Genomic DNA, 26,404 nt, shown 5'->3' on the forward strand with positions numbered 1-26,404 from the left:
GCATGCCTTTAATCCCAGCACTTGGGAGGCAGAGGCAGGTGGATTTCTGAGTTCGAGGCCAGCCTGGTCTACCAAGTGAGTTCCAGGACAGCCAGGACAGCCAGAGAAACCCTGTTTCAAAAGGAAAAAAAAAAAAAAAAAGACAATGTGTAAGAACTGTAAATGTTCTCATTTTGGTCATTTATTGCGCTAACCCTTCAAAGGTAAGGATGACACTGTTTTCGCCTGCTTCCCTAGAACCTAGTATGGTAGCAGTATAGTGAAGGTTTGTTGGTGGAATTAATGAAGGAGGAACTCAGTTGGGAAGGTTTACACCTGTAACCGCAGCACTCAGGAGGTGGAAGCAGGAAGATTAGAAACTCAATGGCATTCTCCGCTACATAGCAAATTCAAACCATTCTGGGCTACAGGAAACCTCTCTCAAAAGGAAGAGAAACCAAAATTAATAGAAAAAAAATGCATTTGAAGCAGCACAGGTGACTTCCAAAGCACTATTGGAAGGTGATTTCAAAACGCCCGTGTACAGACTGCATCTTAAATAATGTGATTGGTAGGTCTGATGTGGGACAGGAAAAGTGTGTTTTAAAATCTGCCTGGGTTCATTCAGAGGATTAGTCACACTTAAGAGCCAGAGAATCTCAGCTGTCTTAATGGCAGTGTCAGGTATCTGGCCCAGGTTATCTCCTTCAGTGGCTAAGAGGAAGCCTGCAGTGTTCTGAGCAAGACAATCATATTGCTATGCTCTCCCAGTTTTCACAGTTCAGTGTGTGGTCTGGGACCAGAGGAAGATCACCAACAAAATCAACATCTCCCAGCTGTCTGCCAAACACACACAACCCCAGAACCTAACCCTGGATGTACTTTGAAATCTGCATTTTTTTAACAGTGATTCTCTGGCAGTGCTGAACATTGAACCTAGGGCTTGGACATACTAGGTGTGCCACTGAGCCACTATAGCCAAGCCTTGGGCAGTGATTCACGATCCCTCAAAATAGAACTATTTATAAATTGCTTTTTAAATAAATACCAGTGTCAAACACCCCAAAACAAGAAAATCCAAACGTCAGTGTGGACATCAATTGCTGGTAGCTCCCCAGGTGATTCTGGTTGGCTCCTAAAGTCAAGCACAGGTGCTCTGGAGGCATTCAGCTAAAATCAGTTAAAATCAGCGTGAGGGTGATTGGAGAAGACCTGTTAGAAGCATCCTGAGACAGGCCAGATAGCAGTGAGAGCCAAGACACAGAAGGACTGTAAGCAGCCCCAACTCTTTGTTTGGTTTTGCTTCAAAATTTTGTTTTCATTCCAGTCTGTTGAGCTGGGACTTTCTTCTTGCTGCCCCTGTGTTCCACAAAAGAATGGACTATCAAGGACTTAAGGAGTCTACAGGTTCCAGTCTGGAAGGTGTCTTTTCTTCTAAGAACAATGGACCTTTATGCAAAAGTGCTGGGGTTCTGAAATTATTTGAAGCTTCATTATTTGAAATGAAAAGGTACTGATTTGTCTTTTTAAAAGATTTCTTATGTTTACGCGGGTGTTTTGCCTGCAGGTATTTCTGTCCACTGCGTTCATTCCTTCAAAAAGCAGAGGGTGGAGTCAGGTCCTCTGGAACTGGAGTTACAGATAGTTCTGAGATGACATGTGGTATTAGAAATCAAACCTGGGGGCTGGAGAGATGGCTCAGCAGTGAAGAGCACTGACTGCTCTTCTGGAGGTCCTGAGTTCAAATCCCAGCAACCACATGGTGACTCACAACCATCTGTAACAGGGATCTGATGCCCTCTTCTTGTGTGTCTGAAGATAGTGACAGTGTACTCATATACATGAAATAAATAAATAAGAAAGAAAGAAAGAAAGAAAGAAAGAAAGAAACCAAACCAGGGTCCTCTACAAGAGCAGCCAGTGTTCTTAACCTACTGAGCCATCTCTCCAGCCCCCTAAAGTATGTTAATTTGTCTTTAGTCTACCTCTGCTCTTCCACCCTTAGGATAAACAGAGGACAGAGCTTTCCACTAAGATCATCACAAAGACAATAATGACTACAGATGACATTTGTAAAATGTTGTCATACTGCACAAGTTGTTGCAAGTCCTTTGACTATGATCGTTTATGTAAACTAGAGTCTACCTTACAGTCCCAATTTACAGTTGAGAAATTAAGGCACAAAGCTGTCCAAAGATTCCCAAGGTAACACACTTGGTAGAAAGGAGTTGGGCATGAACACAAACATGATGAGAGGGGATGTGCTGAAATATGGTACCTGGAGTCAGTGTGGTAGCACAGGAGTATCAGAAGTTCAAGGCCATTCTCAACTACACAGTGAGTTATTTCCAGCCTTAGACCAGCTGGACCAATTCATAAGATACAGTGTTTTTATTGTACATAGAAAGTTCTCTTGGGCTGGAGAGATGGCTCAGTGGCTAAGAGCACCGACAGCTTTTCCAGAGGTCCTGAGTTCAATTCCCATTAACCACATGATGGCTCATAACCATCTGTAATAGGATCAAGTGCCCTCTTCTGGTGTGTCTGAAGACAGTGACAGCATATTCACATACATATGATAAATAGAACTTAAGAAAGAAAGAAAGAAAGAAAGAAAGAAAGAAAGGAAGGAAGGAAGGAAGAAAGAAAGTTCTCTGATCTTATCCAGACCTCATCTCAAACAATCAAAAAGCAGCATTAATGACAACCATCAATACAAGAGAAAAAAAAGGAAGTCATCTCTGCTTGACTATTGCTCCCCACAGGTGTGTACTACATTTCTACATTCACAGTCACTTTCTCAGTGAAGGGCTTCCTAAACTGTCACACACACACATACACACGCACACATCTCCAGCCCCTGTTTATGTATTTTCTAACTGATGAAATTATATTTACAGCAAAGAATTGTCCTAAAATAAGTTTTTTTTTCTACCAGAAATGCTTGACTTATATACAATATATCAAATGCAGGGTGTCTTGTAAGAGTTTCTGCTGAAAGGGGGTTTTGAGTAAATAAGTTTACAGTTTCCTAGTTTAGATTCCTTGTGTGAAACAGTATTTGAGACAAGGTCTAACTCAAGCCCTTTGAGCTCACTATTATAGCCAAGACTGGCTTTGAACTCCTGAGTCCCATTGCTTCAGTCTCCCGAGTGCCATGATCACAGGCAAGTGCTGCCATGCCTGGCTTTAAAACTCTTACTCTATTATGTGCATGTATCAGTGATAGTCATTAGAGCCAGCAGAGAATAGAACAGTCCAGGGCAACAGAGGCATCCCAGAGCTATGCCAGAGTGTCCATGTCAGAGGTCATGTCAGAGTAGGCCATCTAAAGGCAAGACTCTTCTGTAAATGAACAGGCAGGCAAGCAGGCAAGGAGGCAGACAGACAGACAGACAGATAGTATGAAATGATGAGCACTCCCAATCTTTTCCTCCTTTCTTTGCACTTCCACCCTGGCTGATATTGCTCTTAGGTGCTGTCTCTTAGATGTTCCTAGATGAAACAGCTACACACACACACACACACACACAATCCCACCTTCCATTAAACTTCTTTGGAATTATGAATTTTTACAGAATCCTGCAGCTATGAATGCCAAGCCCATGCCCACCCGCAAGTTTGCTTCTGCTCAGCAAATGGGCAGTGAGTTAGGGCTAGACAAAGCTAGCTCTAACTCACAGTAATCCACCTATCTTTGACTCCCAAGTGCACCACCACGACTGTTTATTATTTTATACAAAATATGGACCAATGGGTGAAAGCCAGAGTTTTGGATGGTACAGGAAATGGTTTTCAATACCTACCAGGGCAGGATGCCAAGGGCAGGAAAGGGTCAGCTCTGACCTGTCAGCAGCATGCATGATGTACAGTGATAGGCACGGATATTTTTGTATTGGCAGTGTGTACTTTCATTAGACATTTACATCTCTGCTGAGAACCCTTCTGCTGTCTCTCTGCTGCCCCCAACATGCACTAGCCTGGAACTCCTAGGCTCAACCAACCTTCCTACCTCAGCCTCATGTATGATTGGTTGTCTGGTTGGTTGGTTGGTTTGCTTTGGTTTTTTGAGACACTGTTTCTTTGTCTGGATGTCCTAGAACTAGCTCTGAAGACCAGGATGGCCTGGAACTCGCAGAGATCAACCTGATTTTGCTTCCCAAGCACTGGGATTAAAGGCATTCACCACTACTGCCTGGCTCTGCTCATCTCTTTTCTTTCTAAAGTAACCACTATTAACAGGACACCCCACCCCCACCCCCTCCCATATTATGGCACAGAAGTCTAAGTATAAGCTGCATCCAACTGCCAACAACAGTAGACTCCTGGTGATTTGTGTGTGGGTTTCCCATGGGGGTGTTATTATTTGCAATAAATGTTTGATCCTATGATGGCTATTGATTTGCAAATTGATTGGATTTTGAGACATCCGGAGACACTGGCAAGGCACACCACTGTCTGTGGTAATGTTTCCAGACGATGTCATGAGGGCTGAGACCTAAGACATGAAATAATCTGATAGAATCATAAAGCGATGGCATTAGTAGGGGTTGGTGCTATACAAGGGAGGAAGGTCTTTGAGGCTATCTAGGTGTCTCTCCATCCTGCAAATCCTTTGTAGTTTCCTCTCTGCGGATGTTGAGAGTTTCCTCACTCTGACTTGCCCTTCCAGCTGTGATAGGCACCTTGGAACCATAAGCTAAAAGAAATCTTTCCTGCCTCAAGTTCTGTCAGGCATTTTGTTCACAGCTATGTGAAAGTAACACAAACCTGGACCCCCGTTTCTCCTCACCAGCAGCTATAGCTGTTTCTTTCCCCAACTAGTTTACTTTTTTTTTTTTTTCCAAGACAGGGTTTCTCTGTATAGTCCTGGCTGTCCTGGAACTCACTTTGTGGACCAGGCTGGCCTCGAACTCAGAAATCCACCTGCCTCTGCCTCCCAAGTGCTGGGATTAAAGGCGTGCGCCACCACACCCGGCTTAGTTTACTTTTTTAATTAAGCTGGGTGACTGGTGGTGGTAGCTTCCAGGACTGTGATTCTAGCATTTAAGAGGCTGAGGCAGGAGGATTGCAATGAGTTTAAGGTCAACTTGGCTAAATAATGAACTTGAGAACAACCTGGGATACAGAGTGAGACCCTACCTCAAACAACAACAAAAATCCTATCACCAACAAAAATTAACCTAGCAAAAAGCTCAACAATAGCTTCCCTACCCTTCAACTGTCTTGCTGTCTTGCCCCCTCAAGCCGATATATACATGGCTTTCCATGAAATTGTCCTTTGTTAAGCAGCTTTTGATTTCCATTGTAAAACATGACAGCAGAATAGTCAATATTTGGGATATGTGAGATAGATTAGCCTTGGCATCTTCAAGTGACATGACCTGAAATATTCACCACACTTCCCTCCTATAAAATGAGGAACCATCTTTCACCTACTCACTTCCCAAAGCAGGTCTGTCCCACAGGGTAGGAATGTGGAATTATTTGGGGCCATCCCGAGAACCCACTTCATGCCCCAAATGGAACTATTTCCCATCCATTCCCACCTTCACATCCTCCACTCCCCACCCCCCACACAAAGGCATAAAACACTCTTCTGAACATCTCTTATTAACAGTGGAATACTTTATGTTATTGCTGTACAAATATATTTAGAAACAGAGAGATTCCTTTGAGTCTCAACAGTTTCCTGGATATTCAGTCTTTAGGGGGAAAAAAAGGTACCATTTCTAGTATGGCTTTCATGTGACAGCTTTACACACAGATCCACAGAAGGAGACTCCACATATAAGGTCCCCCCCAAGTCAACAGAACCCCAGCTCATGGGGGAACCCTGTGGGGTATTACACACTTTGGTATCCCCCTTCCTTTTCTAATGGAAGATAAAATAATATAGAAACATCTTCAAAGTTCACACCTGAGTTAAACATCTTGCTGGAAATGACACATTAAGGAAAGGTCATGGTGCAGAATAGGAAAGGACTATGTACAAGAATGCAGCCATCACTTTTCTGTGGCCAGGAGAAAGGAGAGGGGACAGGACAAGGAGACTCACAGGGAGCAGAGAAAAGACAAGTGTCCTGGAACTTGGGTACATGTGGGTAACAGAGGAGTACCTGTGGATGGAGCGACATGGCCAGAGGGTAGCTCAGCCATTTGTAGAGAGGAAGGGACTTTGTAGGACCCAAGAACAGACAGATTTGGTTGTAGAAAAGGGAGTAAGGATTGAAAGAAAATTGGGCAAAAATGCAGATTCCATGGGAAAACTGTGCTAATTTAACAAGATAAGGCTTTGGTGGAGACGTGAGATTTCAGTCTTTCCATAGAATTTGGGATCTGTTCGGGATTGTGGCTGAGGTCAGAGTCAAAGCCATAATCTACCCCTCTTGCAGTTTGGCACACCGAGCAAAAGGCTGTCCCAGAAGCCCATGGGTAAGCTGAAAACTACCAATGGCAAAATGCCCTTTCTCCAAGAGGAGAAGCCACCAGGAGAGCATGGAGGGGGCCCCAAGGCAGGTGAGCACAGTAAACTCCCAGCGAGGTGACGAAGAGCCCAAGGCAAGAGTATGGCCTTTGGTCACAGTTAGGTTCTCCGGAAGCTCTGGATCCAGGAGAAGGCAAGACTATGGGTTTGCTCTTCAGCAGTGGCCATTGCTCCCATTCTTCTCAAAGTGTCTCTCCATATGTGGAAGGCACGACTCTCTTCCTCCTCTCAGGAACCAGGGGCCAGGTGGAAAGGGAGGAAGTTTTTGGTCTCAATGGAGGTAGGTAGGATGATTCCAACGGTACCATGATCTGGAAGGAAGAGAAAACCAGGCCAGACTGAGTTACAAACCTGACAGAAAGGAACAGGGAGATCACAGCTAAACAGGCAGGCAGGGAGATCCTTAATGGGTGAGGGAGACATCCTGGAAGAGAGTAATGGATACACAACCTTGTGAACTTTATGGTGTAGGAATCATATTTTCAATATGAAACTACTGAAATTATTTGGGTCTCTTCACCCCCAGAAATTCTGACTTTCTAGTTATCAAACATCTAGATAATAGAAGCTAGATGTCTTGCTGAACTGACTGGATTTGGACAAGTGGATTCATCTCAAGTGCATAATCTATCACTCAACTTGGTTTGTTTGTGTGTTTAAAAAAGTCTCACAGATCCAATGGTGGCACATACCTTGAATCTCAATACTTGGGAGGCAGAGGCAGGCAGATCTCTGAGTTAAGACCAGCCTGTTCTACAGAGTGAGTTTCAGGATAGCCAGGGCTACACAGAGAAACCCTGTCTCAGAAAATAACAGCAACAAAACAAAACAGACAGTGTGATGGTTTGTATATGCCCAGCCCAGGGAGTGGCACTATTAGAAGGTGTGGCCCTGTTGGAAGTGTGGCCTTGTTGGAGTAGGTGTATCACTGTGGGTGTGAGCTTTAAAACCCTCATCCTAGCTGCCTGAAAGTGAGTATTCTGCTAGCAGCCTTCAGATAAAGATGTAGCACTCTCGGCTCCTCCTGCACCAATGCCTGCCTGGATGCTGCCATGTTCCTGCCTTGATGATAATGGACCTTTGAGCCTGAAAACCAGCCCCAATTAAATATTGTGCTTATAAGAGTTGCCTTGGTCATGGTATCTGTTCACAGCAATAAAATCCTAAGACAGACAGCGTCTCATTATGTTTAAAGCAGGCTGCCTCCAAATTCATGGTCTTCCTGCCTCAGACTGCTTATATACTGGGATTACAAGTATGTACCACAATGACCAAATTTCTTTTTTTTAAAACAATGTATGTGTGTGCATCTGTGTGGCTGTTAGACTAGGTTTGGGCCCCCTTAGACTCATGTGTTTGAATACTTGGTTCATAGAGAGTGGCACTATTAGGAAATTTAGCCTTGTTAGAGTAGGTGTGGCCTTTGGAAGAAGCGTATTACTGTAGGACTGGGCTTTGAGCCCTCATACACGTTCAAACTATGCCCAGTGTGGTGCACAGTGTCTCTTTGCTGCCTTGGGTTGAAGATATAGAACTCTCAGCTCCTTCTCCAGCCCCATGCCTGCCTGGACGCTGCCGTGTTTCCCACCATTGATGATAATGAACTAAACCTCTGGAACTGTATGTAAGCCAGCCCCAGTGAAATGTTTTCCTTTATAAGCCTTGGTCTCTTCAAAGCAAAAAAAACCTTAAGATAATCTGTGTGCACACATATGGAGGCCAGAGGACAACCTTGGGTGTGATCTTTAAGGCATGCTGCCCACTTTATTGGAGACAGGCTCTCTCAGTGGCCAGGAACTCAGAGGCTTCTTGGCTGGCTCCTACCCCAGCACTGACACTGGGATCGCAAGCACACGGCCACACCTGGCTGTAGTGCTGGTGTTTAGACTCAGCCTTCATGCTTACAAGGCACCCACTTTGCCAACTGGACTGTGTGCCCAGCCCCCACACCTCTGCCTTCTTCTGCACCTGAGAAGGTTCTCATGGCATCACTTCTAAGGACACTTTTTCCAGTAGTCACCTAGGGAGCTAAGGCCCGTTATACCTGAAGACTCCCAGGTATAACTGGGAGACAGGACTTGACAGCACTACTTTGTCTCCCTGTTCCAGCCACACCTGAAGGCCAGAGTTGGTCAACTCCTGAGCTCCAGACTCAGGTCAGAATGTCCTGTGACCTGAGTTCCTGGTAGGGAGTGCTCCTGAGCCCAGCGAAGGACCTGATCATTTCTCACGTGAGCATTTGGAAATTTCCACCATCGAAGTGAGGATGGAAATTTTGGCTTTGTTGACATCAGCCCTTGCCAGGACTGCTCACTGGCTACAGCTTCTTTTTAAATCCTTGATCCCTGGGGGATGCAGTCCAGTCTCCCTCCTCCATCCATCTCCACTGCTACCCCACTTTCTGTTTCCAGTTCTCGCCTGTGGCACTGGCCCAGCTCCCCACATGCCCCTGAGCCTGCCAGATGCTTCCTCGCTGCCCTCTCCTTACCCCGAGGAGTTAAAGCTGGAGGAGGAGGAGGAGTTCATTGCTGCTTTGGAGTTATTTTGAGATGCTGTGGGGCTGCTGGCATGGAGTCCTGAGCCAGGAGACGAAGGCCTGCTGTTGTTCCCAGGGGAACAAGATGACGTTACTAAGGACAAAGAGAGACAAAAACAAGGCCAAAATAATGCTGCTGGGTCTGGGGACCTTCATGACACAGCCCTTCCAACACATGATTTCCTGATGGAATCCCCAAAGGGCATGCCACCCCCACCCATCTGCCCACCTTCCACCAAGGCCCACCCATCAGCCCATCCTTGGTGGGGCTCTCATTTCAAGTGCTCTCTGCAGCCCAGGCACTCAGAGTAGTGTGGCTGGTTCTGGCAGTCCAAGACTTGCCAAATGCAGAGGACAGATGCCAAAAATCATCCTACTGTGAGACACACCCTGGGCGGGAGGGGAAAAGACTATGAAGCTTAGGAAAGGAAGAGGCATGGGAGAAAGCTAACCTGAGAACAGAGGGACCTGCCAGAACCTCGCATTCTCTGACTACACAAAGAAAAGACATGTGGTTCCCTTCAAGGGGACCCAAGCCCCCTCTGGGCCTGCCCTGGCCCACCCCAAAGCTCATTTTTATCCTCTGTAAAATGCTGGCTTTGGATTAAGTAGATATTCCTTGACCTGAGAACCCCAACATGTGTTTCATGGATAGAGTGCCATATATTTTACTTGTCAATCTAAGATTTAAAAAAAAAAAAATAGGAGGGGGGCATATTGAGATGCACCCCACCATTTGAGGCAACTACTGGTGATTCTACAGAATAGCTGGGCATATGGCCACTTCACCAAGCTCTTTGAAACACTACAGGTGCTTATGGAAAAGTAGACCCCTGGAAACGTGTTTGAAAACCCAACTTCTGGGGCTGGAGAGATGGCTCAGTGGTGAAGAGCACTGACTGCTCTTCTGAAGGTCCTGAGTTCAACCACATGGTGGCTCAAAAACACCCATAATGAGATCTGATACCCTCTTCTGGTGGGTCTGAAGACAGCTACAGTGTACTTATTTATAATAATAAATAAACCTTTGGGCCAGAGCAAGTGAGGCTGACTGGAGTGAGCAGAGGTCCTAAATTCAATTCCCAGCAATCACATGAAACCTCACAACCATCTATCTGTAAAGCTACAATACTCATATACATAAAAATAAATATTTTTTAAAGATTCAGACACACACCAGAAGAGTGCATCGGACCCCATTACAGATGGTTGTGAGTTACCATGTGGTTGCTGGGAATTGAATTCAGAGCCCTGTTCTTTTCTATTCTGATTTCTAATGTCTTTTGAGATACACCGAGGGATTGCTGATTTAGGTTGAGTGACTTTGTTTCCTTTGAGACAGGGTTTCTCTAGGTAGCTCTGGCTGTCTTGGAACTCACTTTGTGTACCAGGCTGGCCTTGAACACCCACCTCTGTCTCCCAAGGGCTGGGATTAAAAGAGTGTCCACCACTCCCTGGTCCTTTCAGTTTTAATATGTTATTTAGATTAATTGTGGTGTCTGGAAACCTTATTTGAAAGCTCACCTGTTCCCGGCATGGTGCTGTGGACAGGAGGGACTGAGAGGGAGCCCAGAGACCCTGAGGGAGAGACCTGAAAAAACAAGAGAGGCTTGTGAGTGTCTGTGCGACACCTTGCTTCTTCTCTCAGGACACTGGGTTAAAGGCTGCAGAGAGCAGTCTGTCTTCCTTGATGACCTCCTACTCCAAAATTTTCACCTTGTACTTCATAGTACGATGTACCAGACCCACACTACTCCCTCTTCTGCTAAGGGCCCTGGCAAAGTTTCTCTGGTACTGCCAGGCTGAAGGCTTGCCCAGGTGCCCTGGTGGTAAGAGGAGCAAGCCTATGAGGCCCTTGTTCTCACAGATGCTGCTGGCTGCCTGCTCCATTTCCACTTTCAACACTTGGGAGACTGAGGCAGGGGATGGCTGTGAGTTCTGAGTCAGCTACTGCTGACTACCCTGTCTGAGGGAGGGGGGCGGAGGGAGGCAAAGAGGGGGAGAGGAGGGAGGAGAGGGAAGAAAAGAGGAAGGGGGGAGGCAGACAGGCAGGCAGGCAAGAGAGTTAAAGTGCTTGACTCTCAAGCCTGAGGGCCAGAGATCAAATGTCCAACACCCATGTAAAAGCTAGGTACAACAGTTATAGCCTGTAATCCCATGCTGGGAAGACAAAGACAAGAGGATCCAGTGTGGCTAAACCAGGGAGCACCAGGCTCAGGGAAGGAACCTATCTCAAAAAAAAAAAAAAAAAAACAGATGAAAAGCAATTGAAGAAGATATCCAACAACTCACACACACACATGTACACACACACACATGTACACACACACACACACACACACACACACACACACACACACACACACACACACACGGGAGATGCACAAAGTTTAATCTCCCTGTTTAGGAACCTACCCCTCACTATGATTATCCAAAACAGCCTAGCACAAGAATAACAAGGAACAGACAGACAGAGGTGTGAGACCTGGCTCTGCCATTCACCATCTGCGTGACTATGAGTAAGTTATCAACCCCAGGGAGGCTTGGTTCTCTCATCTGTGAAACAGCAGCCGCACCTCCCCGATATTTCTTTTAATTAAGATTTAATGAGATAATGTCTATAAAGCTTTCAACCCGGCAGCTGGCAAAGAGCACCAGCTTGTTCAATGCCGGCTCCCTCACTCCCGCGATGGACTCCTGCTTATCTCTAGATGTTCTTTTAGCTCCACTTTCGAGCCTAGTTTTGACCTTTCTCATGTTGCCCAGGAAGCTCCGAGCAGCATCTTCATAGGACACGGATGTAGAGACTCTACTTAGGGAGCTGCCATCTGCTAAGGTCCTCCCCTCCTCTGGAATAGCCCCTCCAACCGGATGTAGCACGTTCTCGGTTCCTAACTAATCAGTGACCCTCCTCCAGCTTCCACTAACCTTTTACCATGCGCTTGCTCAGTGGGCAAGGCTATGAGGCATGAGTGGGGCAGTTTGGGAGGAGCAGTAGAGTGGTGAGAGATGCTATCAGTCACCTCCTCTCCTCCCCTCCCAGATGCCACACCCAAGAAATTGGTTGTTTTCAAATAGATAATAAGGTAGGCAGTCACTGTCATTAGCTCCTTCCATTTCCAGGTAAAGACAGGCTATGCATATGTAAGCATGCATATGGAGGGTCACTTCCTTTAAACAAGATTTTCCTTTTTTTTTACATGAGGTAGCAAATGGTGCCAACCTGATCTGTGCAATCGTGTGTTGCCTGTGTGCTGCTGTGACAGAGCCTATTTTCTTATCAATGTTAAGCCGGTGTTATGCCACTGAGCTACGTACATCTCCCAAATCACTTTAAAACTTTGTTCATTTTTTTAAAAGTTTTTATTTTTTTTTATTTTTTTATTTTTTTTTATTTTTTTATTTTTTTTTTGGTTTTTCGAGACAGGGTTTCTCTGTAAATCCGCCTGCCTCTGCCTCCCGAGTGCTGGGATTAAAGGCGTGCGCCACCACGCCCGGCTAAAAAGTTTTTATTTTTAATCATGTGTATATGTGCGTGTGGGGGAGGGGAGGAGTGTGCATGTGACTACAACACCCATGGAGGCCAGAAGAGGGCACTGGATCCTCTGCAGCAGATAGCTGGGAGCAGAAGTGGGTGTTAGAAACTGAACCCAGGCCCTCTGGAAAAGCAGTATGAGCTCTAACCACTGAGCCATCTCTCCAGTGCCGGCCCTTATTATTTTTTCTAACGTAACTATCTTGGGATTGCTTTGTATCAGAAACAAAGGACACCAGTTTTTATTCCATCATAAGGATGGGAGCTGGAGAGATGGCTCAGCGGTTAAGAGCAGTGTCTGCTCTTCCAGAGATCATAAGTTCAATTCCCAGAAATCACCTGGTAGCTCAGAACCAGTCTATACTGGAATCTGATGTCCTCTTCGGGCATGCAGGTGTACATGCAGATACAGCACTTACATACATACATACATAAATGTTTTTTTTTTTTTTTAAGCTGGTTTTAAAAAAAAAGATATGAGAAAAAAGACAGGATCAGAAGATCTCACCCTCTTGTGATATCTAGTATGGAACTTTGTCTTCCAGACATGATGTGGTCATTTTTATGTTGAAATTCTTTGTTCTTTTCCAAAACGATTTATTTAGATTTCTGTGTACGGGTATTTTGCTTGCATGTATGTCTGCGCACCATGTGAATACCTGGTGCCTGCAGAGGCCAGAAGACAGCATAGGACGCCCTGGACAGTTTTAAGCTGCTATGTGGGTACTGGGGATCAAACCCAGATTTCCCTGGAAGCCAGCCAGCCAGTGCTGTTAACTGCTAAGCCCACCTCCGAAACCCCAGCCTGGGGCTAACAGCACGGCTGTTCCTTCTGCCTCTAGAACTCCTCTTGCTAACTCACCACGTCCTTCAAGCAAATCACGGGCTCCGCACTTGTGGCGGTCATGTTGACCTGAGTGCCTTTTATCTGCATCACCATGATGCTCATGTGCGCCTCCTGCCCAGCTCTCACACATGCTTGGTTCCACTTCCATGCCTTCTCAGGCTCTTCCTCCTCGGCTTCTTGCTTCCCATTGGCTGATGTCACCCAGCTTTGGAAGAGGCCCTTTCTCTTTCTTCACCCCATACAAATTCTGTAATGGAGCTTCTCCTCACTCAGGACTTCAACTGCCACCCATGTGCTTGTGACACCCCCAATCCATGTCTCTGTCCCGGCTTCTCTCCTGACCTCAGTATCCACCGTTCCAAGTCTCTAGGGGCAGTCCCACTTAGGTATCCTGCAGGCCTACATCATGATGATGTGAAGAAGTGAAGTATCCCTTTGCCCACTCCAAAACCAGCTGATCCTGTTTGCTCGGTCCACACATACGGCTACCATCTACCCAACCAGCCCAGCCTGAACACTGAGTCATCACAGGGATTCTCCCTCCATCACTCTCCCCGCGCTGAGCGGGCTTTCAGTTTACTAACCAAGGCCTCTCGTTTATAGTTTCATTCGTCTGTTTCTGAGACAGTCTCGTGGAGCTCAAATTGACCCATTATTTTCTAAGTCACTGAGGATAATCCTCCTGTTCCACCTCCCGAGTGGAGTGCCGAGACTATACCGTGGGGCTGAGGATGGAACCCAGGGCCTCAGGAGTAGTAGGCGAGCAGCACTCTACCATCAGTACACCCATAATAACCCTTGTTTATCTCTTGACTTTCTCCTCTATCACCCACCCAACCATCAGCCCAGTCTCACTTTACGACATTCCTCTGCATGGAACCACCTGCAGTTCTGTGAATGTGCTGCATACCCCCTCCCCCACCTCGCTGTCTTCACATCTCCCCTGGAGACAGCTCCACCCTACCCTCACCTGCCTCTGGCAGACTCAATTCAGGCATTAATGACCTCCTTGGGGGAGTCTTCTTAGCCACCCTCCCCAAGGTGTGTCAGCTGCTGCTCCTAAGTTGCTTAGAGACCCTATTGTTTACCCTTTGTTTACTTGTGTTGTGTCCTTTGTGAGACACAGAGGTCCTCCAGGGCTGGAAATAAAGGGTATTTATCCTTCTCTCTCCAGTGCTTGACAGAAACACCACCGTGAAGCTGGCCTGTGGCCGTTTGTGGGGGGATAGCAACAGTGCAGTGTTTTTTAAGTCACTGCTATGTCCTACCTGGCCTGCAGCCACCCTGGAATGCTAGACTAGAGGGCACCATTCTCTTCAACTCTTCTTCCACAACTATTCCTAAAGATGGAGACCGCCACATCGCTAATCAGGTCCCAGCTCTTTCTGGGTGGGACAGACACTTTCAAATACCTAAACTTCCATGTCTCCCTAGAACCCCAAGATATTTCCACTCGGCCTTGGCATTTCTCTGGAACACCAGAGGCTAAGATTTAACCCTAACTAGGCACTGCCTCTTGGGTGCACATCTAACATCTTGGCTGTCCTGTAACTCACCACATCCACCAGGCCAGTCTGGAACTCACAGAGATCAGCCTGCCTCTGCCTCCTGAGAGCTGGGATTAAAGATGTGTACCACTATGTCCAGTTCAATGGTTTTTTATAAAAGGGTAGTGCTGTAATATGCACGGTGGCTCGTGCTTATAATTCTAGTTCTCAGGTAGCTTGGCTGGTAAGTGTGCTTGCCTAGCATGCTGAAAGTCCTGGGTTCCATACCTAACACGAGAGAAACCATATGTAGTTTCTATATACCAGACTATAAACCTGGGGGGGGGGTAGAGGTCATTCTTGGCTATATATATAGTGAACTCAAGGCTAGCCTGGTCTACACAGGACCCTGTACCATAAAACAAACAAAACAAAATCAACAAAGCCACCTAGAAAAGAAATATGACAGTGCCTTCCTGCCTGCTCTCCTGCTTTTTGAATCTCAGCCTTCAGCACATCTTGTTGGCTTCACAGCTGAGGGATATACAGATCCAGCCACTTTACTCATATCACCATGGCTACCACCTCCAAGCCTCCTCTACTCTCAGCCTGATGGCTGTCTCCTGGCCAGTCTTCTGCTACCCACGTTATTCTCCGCCCAGCAGCCCATATCCCTGCACAGACTTATGCATCTAGGTTTCTCCAATACCTTCCTATTCCAGTCATTGAAGTCCTGGGTCCTCTCATTGAATTCCAATACCCTGGGGAATCTGCTCCTTGCTACTTCTCTGAAGTCACCCGCTTTTTGCCCCCTTTGCACAGACTTCCTTGCTGGTCCCTCCAGCTTGACTATCCTTCCCCTAGAGAGACCCATATTTGACCCCCATATGAAATTTAGACTTTTCATTCAAATGCCACCTAATCAAACAGGCTATCTCTAGTCTTGCTGTTAAAAAGGCACAAGTATCCCAGTCAAAATTGTGCACCTTTATGCATGTTTATAAAAATTACATTTTATTATTTTACATATATGTGTGGTTATGGGAGTGCCACGATAGCATGTTTGAAGGTAACATTACAACTTTTGGGAACTGATCCTCTCCTTCCACTGTGGGGATTCCAGAGATGGAAAATGGGTCATCAGGTTGGACAGCAAGGACCTTTATCGGCTACGCTATCTCAACAGCCCCCTTCCACCCATATTTAATCTTCTCTGTATTATGTATTTTTACATGTTGTATCCATCTGTTGATTCATGTACAGAGTCTCTCCTACCCAGGAACCACCCCTCTCTAGGATGGAAGACTCTCGGCCTCCAGGTACAGGTCCACCGAGTGTTTGACAGTCAGCCTGGCTCCAAGCCACTTACCAGCCGGGAGTTGTAGATGGGTGGTTTGACAGGGGTGGCCACAGGGCAGTTGATTCTCTTCTCCTTTTGGCGTCGATTGCAGAACCAGACTCTCACCACCTCCTTCTCCATCGACAACTGCTCCGCAATCATGGAGATCTCTTCCGAGCTGGGTTTCGGGTTCTTTAGGGGGAAAGAGGTAGGGTGTGGTCAGGAGACAGAAACAGGCTCAGGAATTGGAGGTGAGGGTCAGATGATCCAAACACAAAGGATTGAATATATGGGGTCAAGGGCCTTAGAATCAGACCAAAGGTGGAACACTGACTTTATCCGATGTGTACTGAGTGTCCTTAAAAATCCCCTTTACCTCTGCACCTCAGTCTTTCATATACGGAATGAGACAACTGGCCTAGCACATCAGAATATGGTAAGGGTTACAAGAGAAGGCATGTGTGTACCACCAAGCACAGGGCTGGTGCAAGAGAGAGGATACAAAAGATAGGTCTCTTCCTGTACTCCTTCCCTTGGGAGTACTTCCGCTGCATGGCCTCCACAGGTGAATTATGAAGGGCAGCTGGACTCCTTGGGAAAAATGCATCCCTCACAATCCTTCCTCATGTCTCCCTTCACATCTCTTAGAAAAAACAAGGAGGCTGGAACTCTCAGGTCTACCACGTCCCGTGGGGAGAGCTGCAGGCAATATGATGTCATCACTCTGTCCTTCTGACCTGCCACCCAGTCTGTGTCTTGAGCCCCTTTCCCTCAGCCCGGCATCCTTTTTTAACTGTACTAAGGAACCTAGAAAGATGGAAAACTCAACGCTAGTCATCCTGCTGGCAGGATGCAGCCATGGAATGGCGTTCCTGAGCCGGACTCGTTGGTGGACCTGCTCCAGGGCAGCCACTCTAGCAACCAGGACCTCCAAGGCTGGCTTGAGGATTTTTCGGTATCCAGGGAGGCTCTAGGGACTGCTCCCTGAGAGATCTCTATAGAGTCACCTGGAGCTCCACGAGGCTCACAGCTTGCATATACTCCCTCAAGGATATGTTTTTACTATTCTCGGGAGTGTTTGTTCAGAATCTATGGCTAGAAGATGTCATTTAGAACCTAGAAAGATTTGAAAACTTTTAATTAAAAAAAAAAAAGACACAAATGCCTGTTTTAAAAATAACTGTGGGGCTGGTGAGATGGCTCAGTGGGTAAGAGCACCCGACTGCTCTTCCGAAGGTCAGGAGTTCAAATCCCAGCAACCACATGGTGGCTCACAACCATCCATAATGAAATCTGACTCCCTCTTCTGGAGTGTCTGAAGACAGCTACTACAGTGTACTTACATATAATAAATAAATAAATCTTTAAAAAAAATAATAAAAATAACTGTAAGAAATAGAACATTTTCATTGGTGAGAGGTTAAAAAAACATAGTGCAGTGTGGCCACCAGTGTGGAAACGTGTGAGGAAAAAGGAAGAGAGGCAAATGCTTTCAGAAGGCACGGTAAATTGGGGGGTGGGGGTGGGGGGCAACCACCTATAGCTCTAACACTTGGGGATGAACTCAGGAGGAGGGCTATGAGCTTGAGGCTAACCTGGGCTACCTAGTGGGTTATATATAGGTTGGATGGGGTAAACTCCAGTGTGAGACTGTATCTTTAAACAGCAAAGGCAAACAAGACATAGACAGATAGATAGACAGACAAGAGGCCAAACAAAACAAAAGCCGATGGTTTGTTTTTCCTTTTTTCCTTCTCTCCCTGTGTTTTTCCACATTGTTGACAATGAGCATTTATTACATTATTTTTTTAAGTTGAAACCCTTTTTTAAAAACTTAGGGGGCGGCAAGATGGCTCAGTGGGTAAGAGCACACTGACTGCTCTTCCGAAGGTCCTGAATGCAAATCCTAGCAACCATAATGGTGGCTTACAACCACCCGTAATGAATCTGACATCCTCTTCTGGTGCATCTGAAGACAGCTACAGTGTACTCATTTATAATAATAAATAAAATCTTTGGGCCAGAGTGAGCAGGGTTGACCAGAGCAAGCAGAGGTCCTAAATCCAACACCCAACAACGACATGAAGGCTCACAACCATCTGTACAGCTACAGTGTACTCATATACATAAAATAAATTTTAAAAAATCATTAAAAAAATTAAAATAAAATTAAAAAAAAATTAGGACTGGAGAGATGGCTCAGCGGTTAAGAGCATTGACTGCTCTTCCAAAGATCCTGAGTTCAAATCCCAGCAACCACATGGTGGCTCACAACCATCCTAAGTGAGACCTTCTGATGTGTCTGAAGACAGCTACAGTGTGCTTACATATAATAATAAATAAATCTTTTAAAAAAATGAATGTATATGTGTTTAGGAGTAGGGTCATACACCATGGCGAAGGTGTGTGGAGATCAGAGGAACCTGATTCCTTGAGGGACCTGGTTCTCTCCTTCCACAGTGTGGATCCCAGGGATTGAATGTGGGTCATCAGTCTTGGTTACAAACACCTTTCCCCCTCACTAAAGCATCTTGCAAGCCCTTTATACTTTTAAATTGAAAAGTAAAATTTGCTTCAAAAAAGACAGAGACTTATTTAATGCTCTGGCTTTCTCCCATTACCTTAAATATATAGACCCCACCACACACCCCCACACACACACCCACACACCCCCCCCCACACACACACACACTGGAATGCTGTGTTCCATTCTTGAATCTTGCAATGAGAGGGACCATGAGCCTCAAATAAATGTCAGGAAGAGGAACTTTGGGAGGTCAGCATTTCTGGGCTCCCAGAGAAGAAGGTGACTTGGCTCCTTCCCAGGCAGGTGGGGGATGGGAGGGTTGTGCTTAGGGTCTTGCACTGAGCGCAGCTTCCTGCACAGGTGGGACCTGCTCACCCACCCATGTCAGGCCCACCCACCCGTCCCCACCCAAGGATGCTGCTCACATCTTGAAATCGCTTCTCCAAAGTCAGGCGTATGTTGGTCTCGATGCTGGTCCGTTTCTTCCTCTTCCTGCCAAACACTTCGCTGAGAGTGGGGTAGGAGCTGGGTGTGCTCGCTGAAGGGTCTGACGGGGAGGACTCTGGAGAGAGGAGCAAATGAAGCTCAGAGATGGAGATGGAGGTCTAGCCTGCCATTGTAAACCTGAGATTTATTAGTCCTTCCACGCATCCTGCCCTGACCCCAGCAGATAATCCAGAACAGACCGGGTGATGGTTTATATTTGCTTGATCCAGGGAATGGCACTATTAGGAGGTGTGGCCTTGTTGGAGTAGTTGTGTCACTGTGGGCATGGGCTTAAGACTCTCATCCTAGCTGCCTGGAAGTCAATCTTCTACTAGCAGCCCTCAGATAAAGATGTAGAACTCTCAGCTCTGCCTGCACCGTGCCTGCCTGGATGCTGCCATGCTCCCATCTTGATGATGATGGATGGAACCTCTAAGCCTGTAAGCCAGCCCCAATTAAATGTTGTCCTTATAAGAGTTGTTTGGTCATGGTGTCTGTTCACAGCAGTAAAACCCTAACTAAGACAGACCATATCCTGTTTCTCCAGGATGCTCTGGGCAAATGTCCCCGAGGGCACAGAGACTCTAGGTGTTCGAAGTCATGGTTCAGGGATGCCCGAACATCAGTGGCCCATGTGGGCGTAAGGGACTCAAGCAGGACTATGAGTCACACCACATGACCTATTTTAGAAGATGTGCCCATTTGTGAGTACTGAGTGAAATGGGTTTTCTCTGGCACTTAGGAACCTATACTAGCTCTGAGGCCATTTGTCCATGAGTATAAAGTGGGAGCCAAGGCTGCAAGGTAGGGGAGAACCTGTACTAAGAATACTGTAAAACCCTTCGCCAAAGACTCTAGGAACTTCCAATCAGTTCTTCCATTTGGATGTCCCAGTAAAAGTTGACTCCTGGGCAGTATGTTGAGGAGGGGGGTGACTCCCATGTACTCCTCTGAGTGAGGGGACTTACTTGAAGAGAACCATCCTGGCTACCCTCCTACCTTTACCAGTAGAATAGTAATCAATAACGCACACCTCCACTTAACAGAACCTGGCCCCGGAGAGAGGCCTGTTCCTTCCCTCTCCACATGGGCTAGACGTCTCAAGCAGGGACTAGCCTGCACCACCCACTTCCCTGGGCACACTTGACAATGTGTGGAGTCAACTGGGGAGATGAGGCATGCGCTATGGTCAATGCCTAGGTAGAGAGCCAGACCACTCACCTCCAGTGCCCTGTCCAGCCCCCAAAGACAAACAATTTTATTTGGTCCATATGTCAGAAGCCCCACCCCTACTTTTTCTGCTGCTGTGTTCTCCATTCACTGTTCCGAATCCTCCACCCCTTGGCTTCTGGCCCTGACCCCCTGGTAGGCCTGGATCCTGACAGAATCTACCTCCTGATCACCCTTCCTCCTGACAGGCTTGTCTGGCCAGTCCTGATCATGGCAATTGCCTGTACTCTGACACCTGCTCCAGAATAGCCAAATAAAGACCTGAGGCTGGGCCTGGGATTTCTTGCCTCAGTGGGACCCTGCAGGGCCCTCTTCCTGGTCTCCTGACTGAGGCTGATCCCATACAATTTGAGTAAGTAAATCGAATCTTGCCTCTAAACAGTCATCTTGAAATAGAAGTTAACTCTAGGGTAGGGAATAGACTAGACTAGACTAGACTAGACTAGACTAGACTAGACTAGACTAGACTAGACTAGAATAGGATAGAAGGCAAACTGTCCTGGCCATAGATGAGCCATATCTGCCAAAGGGCCCCCTCGGTTATAAAAATGACATTTTCATCTCTGTTTGCCAGTCTCCTAAGTCTCATTTCTTGGTTCGTGCCAGGCTGAAGAGGAGAAGTGATCCTATCTCTTACCTTGCTCAAGCCCATCACGCACAAACCCCCTAGAATGTCCCCTGTGGAATCTCCTGGGCCCCATTCTGTGCTTACTTCTCATTTCCCTGCTGCCCACCTGCATCATTCAGCCACTTCTCCAGCAGCGGCTTGAGTTTGCACATGTTCTTGAAGCTCAGGTTGAGGGCCTCAAATCGCGAGATGGTAGTCTGGCTGAAGTCATTGCCATACAGCTTTCCCATCGCCAGTCCCACATCTCCCTGGGGGAGGAGTCGAGAGGGAGGGAGGTGAGGGACAGATGTCCTTTTCTTGCCCGCATCCTCCACCATCCTAAAGCTACCACACAGTCAGAGCCCTGAGCATCTGCGCACAGCCTTGCATCTTCCCAGATCTTTTTCCTCTAGGACACAAGACCAGCTTATTTCTCCCTTGCTCTCGGCTGGGCCATGCCATTTCCTGGTCCTTATCTCGATCTCCCCAAGCAATGCCCTTGCTTTCCTTCCCACTAGCAACTCGTGCTCTATTCACAGGGAACAGGATGCAGTGTCAGGATGCTCCTGAAACCCACACTTGGGAAGACACAGCCTCTATCACACAACCCGGTTCTTCCAACTCCGGATCCCAGAGCAAACCTGTGTGAAGCCTAGCTTAATGCGTCTCTGCTTGAAGGTCTTGGCGAACTTCTCCAGCTCCTCCAGGTCAGTGGGCTCATCATTCCCTCCGGGGCCAGGCAGATGCTTGGGCCCTGGCAGGTGTTGAGGAGCGTCCAGGTGGGGCTCTAAAGAGGATCCTGACAGCCCAGGGCGCCCAACTGCCTGATAAGGAACACACACTATGGTAAGCTACAAAGACTCAACAGGACACACTGACGTGTCCACAGTTGTTACTGAAAGATTCACTTAGAAGGTGACAGGGCCTTGGGTTCACTGAGCCCTGTTGTTGCAGATGGGTGGGGATAGAGATTAGCATTTCTATGACCTGGAACAAAAACTGGGTACACAGAAAGAAGCAGGACAAGGAGGTGGGTCACTTTGGCTTTTGGTCTGTGACTCACTGACCCAGAGAAGGTGACTTCCTCTAGTCAGCTTTCCACCATAAAAGGAACTGGCAGGGTTGTTTACTGTGAGATCTGAGATCTCAGCTTGGGACAAATCTCAGCATGGGACAAGGGAAAGGTCATTTTGCTTGGCCTGTTCTTTTCCATAGAACAGAGTGATGGAGCACACAGAACAGTCACAGACTGAAGACAACAGGGGACATCTGGAAATCCAAGACATTAGTTATGAGTGTCACTTTACTGTTCTCTTTACTGAGGATGCCATCGTTGATTTTATGTATCTTGTTTTGTTTTGTTTTGTTTTGTTTTGTTTTGTTTTGTTTTGTTTTGTTTTGTTTTGTTTCAAGACAGGGTTTCTCTGTATAGCCTGGCTGTCCGGGAACTCACTTTGTAGACCAGGCTGACCTCGAACTCAGAAATCTGCCTGCCTCTGCTTCCCGAGTGCTGGGACTCTTACTTGTTTATGTGCATGGGTGCTTTCGCCTGCAGGTGTATAAGTGCACCAAGGTGTGTTCTTGGAGATCAGAAAAGGGAGTGTGACCCCTTAGAACTGGAGTTAGAGGTGTTTGTGAGCCACCCCATTAATCCTGCAAGTCACCAGGAAAACCAACTACACTATTCTGGGCCCAATTCAAAGCAAGCATTTATTGAATATTAAATACTGACCAAGTGATGGACTTAGATGACTCCCCGGAATTTCCCAGCTAGAATTGCCTCAAGCATGTTCAGCAGCTTATGGAAACAAACCTTTAGGCCACCTGTACTTTCTTTCCCATGAGGCTTTGTTATTTCTCAAGAACTACAGTTCCCAGCACCCCAGGAAGTTACCTGGTTCCTGGGCAGGTGAGGCTCACAGGTTAATTTTGGGTATTACACACCATTTGGATTCTGGAAACTGAACCTAGGTCCTCTTCAAGAATAGCAAGTGCTCTTAACACCTGAGCCATCTCTCCAGCTCCTTGAGATATCAATTATTCTACAAAGAAGAGGTGCAGTTCAGATCTTGGGGGCCAGGTACTGTGGTCCAGCACAGAGACTGCTCATTGCCTTTGAGGACAGTGGGTGTAAATCCTCTTGTCTCTTCTTTTTTGCTTAGAGAAAGTTAAATCCCTCTTCTGTTCTGGCTTACCAGAGACTGGCATCTTCGTGAAGAAGAGGATAAGGAGTCAGACTCAAGTTAAGAAGAGCTTGCCCCGTGGTTTTTAGAAGAGGACTCTCCTAGATCAGAATGGCTAGAAACATCACAGATGAGCCCTGCTTTGCAGGAAATGAGGGTCAGGGGTGGGGGATGGAGGGAGGCAGCCCAAACAGGTCCTCGGAGCAAAGTTTTAGGAGCCCCTAAACATTCCTTGTCATAAATTCACCTGCTATTTCATTTGACAAACTCATTGAACAGCACAGTTGCCTCCTCTTCCAACAACTGCCTAATTATATCAGTTTGACGTCCCAGAGTTCCTTCATATATCCGTCTTTGTTCTTGCTTCTGTGACTGTTGGTCAGCCCCGACGAGGACCTTTCTACTTATATATGCATAGACAAGGTCTCTTTGTGTTCCCCAAGCTGGTTTTCTTTTTTTTTTTTTTTTTTTTTTTTTTTTTTGATTATTTATTTATTTATGTATTTATTTATTATATGTAAGTACACTGTAGCTGTCTTCAGACAGCACCAGAAGAGGGCATCAGGTCTCATTATGGGTGGTTGTGAGCCACCATGTGGTTGCTGGGATTTGAACTTCGGACCTTCGGAAGAGCAGTCGGGTGCTCTTACCCACTGAGCCATCTCACCAGCCCCCCAAGCTGGTTTTCAACAAGCAGGTCTCATGCCTTAGCCTCTCTGGGAGCCAGGACTACAGACAAACCATAGCACCCTGAGAAGAAGGATCCTAATCACCTTCTAAACGGCTCTTCTGACAGTCTCTTTATGCTCTAATACTAGATGCCAGCGCTGGCCCTGAGTATGCTCTAGAACCTCATAGTCATAGACTGGGGTCATAGAACGATGCCATGCTTGGGGCACAGCCAGAAGGAAGAAAAGTGCATTCTCTAGCTTAGCTGCCCCCATTTCTATGAACCACTAGGTGGCGCTCCCCCTCTAGCTATCTTCTATGGACATTAGGCCTGAAAAACAGCCAGGGTTCTCCAGTGAGCCTTGGGGATTTTAGCCCAGAGAAAGAATATTAAAGTCTATGTGGTCATTTCTGGCCATCCCTTGTAGAAACAAATCATGCATCTATATGTGCAGGCAACTTGACAGGGGATCCCTGGCAAGAAACAGACTTTTATTTCCCAATTGATAATAGGTGTTCTGTGTATGATCCACATCAGGTCTGCAGAGGGCCCTCCTGCTAGATCTCAGCCTGCTTGCCCCCCAACCCCCCCCCCCCCCATTGCAGGATGTGGTCAGCTGAAGTGGTCCTAAGGTGAGGTACTGGCTTTGACACCCTGCCTTCCTTGGGACTTGAGAGAATCTGGGTAGAGCTGGGGAATATCCGCATCCCTGAGTAACTGGCTAAATCCTGAGAGAGGTAAAACCAGGGATTGTAGCTGCTGGCAGGCAGCTGGCCAGCTTGGGAGCTCCATTCTAGTGATAGGGAAAACTACCTCCTTAGGGATAGTTTGAGGTTTTCCCAGGTACTAACAGGGAGAACCCCCACAATGGGTGTCCTACTAAGGAGGGAAGACTGAGGAGTTGAAGTTTGCCCAGGGCTGAGACAATCTGAGAAGAATCAGGAGAGGTGGAGGGTAGCAGTTACCTGGGAGGCAAGGCCAGGCCCTGTCTGTGGGAGGAGTAGAGTGCTTTGTTGCTGTGGAAAGGAGAGAAGATTCGGCTGCAGACCTGAGTGACAGGGGCGGGACAAAGGGACAAAGGAACAAACAAACAAACAAAACAAAATCCAGGCCATTTGAAAGACGAGCTGAACATTAAAACCATGCTAACTGCCCCCTCCTCCTGCTAATCTAATCAGGTCCCATAACCCACCCTAAGCCTGCTTGAAAAGCCCTGTGGGCACTGCTAGCAATTGCCACATACTGGTGGAGGCCAACCAGATTCAGGGATAAACAGCTGTAAACAGCAGTCCCCAAACCTGTCCTGCCTGCCTGCCTGCCTGCCTGCCTGCCTGCCTGCCTGCCGATAGCCATAGCCGATAGCTGCAAAGGCATAGTAGGGTCAACTCACTCTCCCTGAGATCTGATTAGCAGGGTGAGAAACCCTGAGGGAAGAGGACACAGGAATGACTACAGGGCCCCAGGGGGAGCCGGGTGTTTGAATCTGCCTGCAAGGGAAAACAGCCGGGATGTTTAGGCCAGCCAGATCTGTAAGGACAGAGCAAGCAGATGGTACCATATTGCCGGGAAGGGTACTAGGTCATTGGTCAGAGGCTCCTGGAGACCAAGTCATTAAACTCATGGGAGGCAGGAGAGAGCAAGAGGAAGGCCAGATGCTGGGGCCTTCAAACCCCCTTGGGCAGTGCGGACTCATCTACAGGCTGCCTTGCCTAGGGTCTTCCCTCTCCTTTTGTCTTCAGGAAAAGTGCCAAGAGAAGGCCCTGCCTGTCTGGTGGCTGTGGTGTGTAGCTTCTGTCTTCTGGTGGCCAGAGTCAGCATTTCTCACTCATAGCAGGAGGGAACCACCTCCCTACCCCCACCCCGGATTACCAAAGCTGACAATAGGGGCAGATCTCAGACACTCAGCGTAAACAAGTTCCTTGGGATATCTGCCCTGCCCAGGCAGTTCTGGATAACTAATGTACCCCATTGCTAAAGTCAGCCCTTCCGCTCTTTAGTCTCCAAAGGTCAAAAAGGTAAGAGAGGTCTTGGGGGAGCCCTGGGCTGGGAACAAAAGGCTTGAGTAGTAATTTAGCTCACACTGCATTCTGGGATGTGCAGGGGACTTGTCACACGAACGGGACCAGGCGGCCATCAATGGCCTTGTAGTGTGCAGCTTTACATTTTTATTTTCATAGAAGGAAACGTAAACTTGCAGAACTTATGTAAATTTTCTACAGAAGTGCACCTAGTAATTTAGGGGAAAAAAAAAAGTTTCTCTGACTTCACATTTTAACCTGTTTTGTTGTCCCTTCTATTGCATTATGTGCCTATGCCCATGGGTTCTGGGCCTGGGTCGTGCTCACACCACACACACACACACACACAGAAACAAGCTGAACTAATGCTTATCTTTTCTTTCCTAGCCCAGCAGCACACATTCTAGTGCTATTCCCAGAGACCCCACTAGCTAAGGACAGGGCCTGTGTCTCAGGCAGGTGCTCAGAGTTGG

At 47.0% G+C, this 26,404-nt stretch overlaps 1 protein-coding gene across 1 annotated transcript in view; it reads right to left on the reverse strand.

The window, feature by feature from the left end:
- Positions 1-5,912: 5,912 nt before the first annotated feature.
- Positions 5,913-26,404, reverse strand: part of Pou2f3 (POU class 2 homeobox 3) — an 81,305-nt gene continuing 60,813 nt past the window's right edge. The window contains exons 6-13 of the mRNA XM_021172894.2: positions 24,879-24,961; positions 21,702-21,884; positions 21,188-21,329; positions 19,163-19,299; positions 16,241-16,402; positions 10,527-10,593; positions 8,955-9,096; positions 5,913-6,777 (exon numbers count right to left, since the gene is read on the reverse strand). Of these exons, the coding sequence (XP_021028553.1) occupies positions 6,738-6,777; positions 8,955-9,096; positions 10,527-10,593; positions 16,241-16,402; positions 19,163-19,299; positions 21,188-21,329; positions 21,702-21,884; positions 24,879-24,961 (956 nt within the window). The 3' untranslated portion in view covers positions 5,913-6,737. The remainder of the gene's footprint in view (positions 6,778-8,954; positions 9,097-10,526; positions 10,594-16,240; positions 16,403-19,162; positions 19,300-21,187; positions 21,330-21,701; positions 21,885-24,878; positions 24,962-26,404) is intronic.

Source organism: Mus caroli, unplaced genomic scaffold, assembly GCF_978045245.1.
Source record: "Mus caroli unplaced genomic scaffold, Mus_caroli_1 scaffold_11, whole genome shotgun sequence".
NCBI lineage: Eukaryota > Metazoa > Chordata > Mammalia > Rodentia > Muridae > Mus > Mus caroli.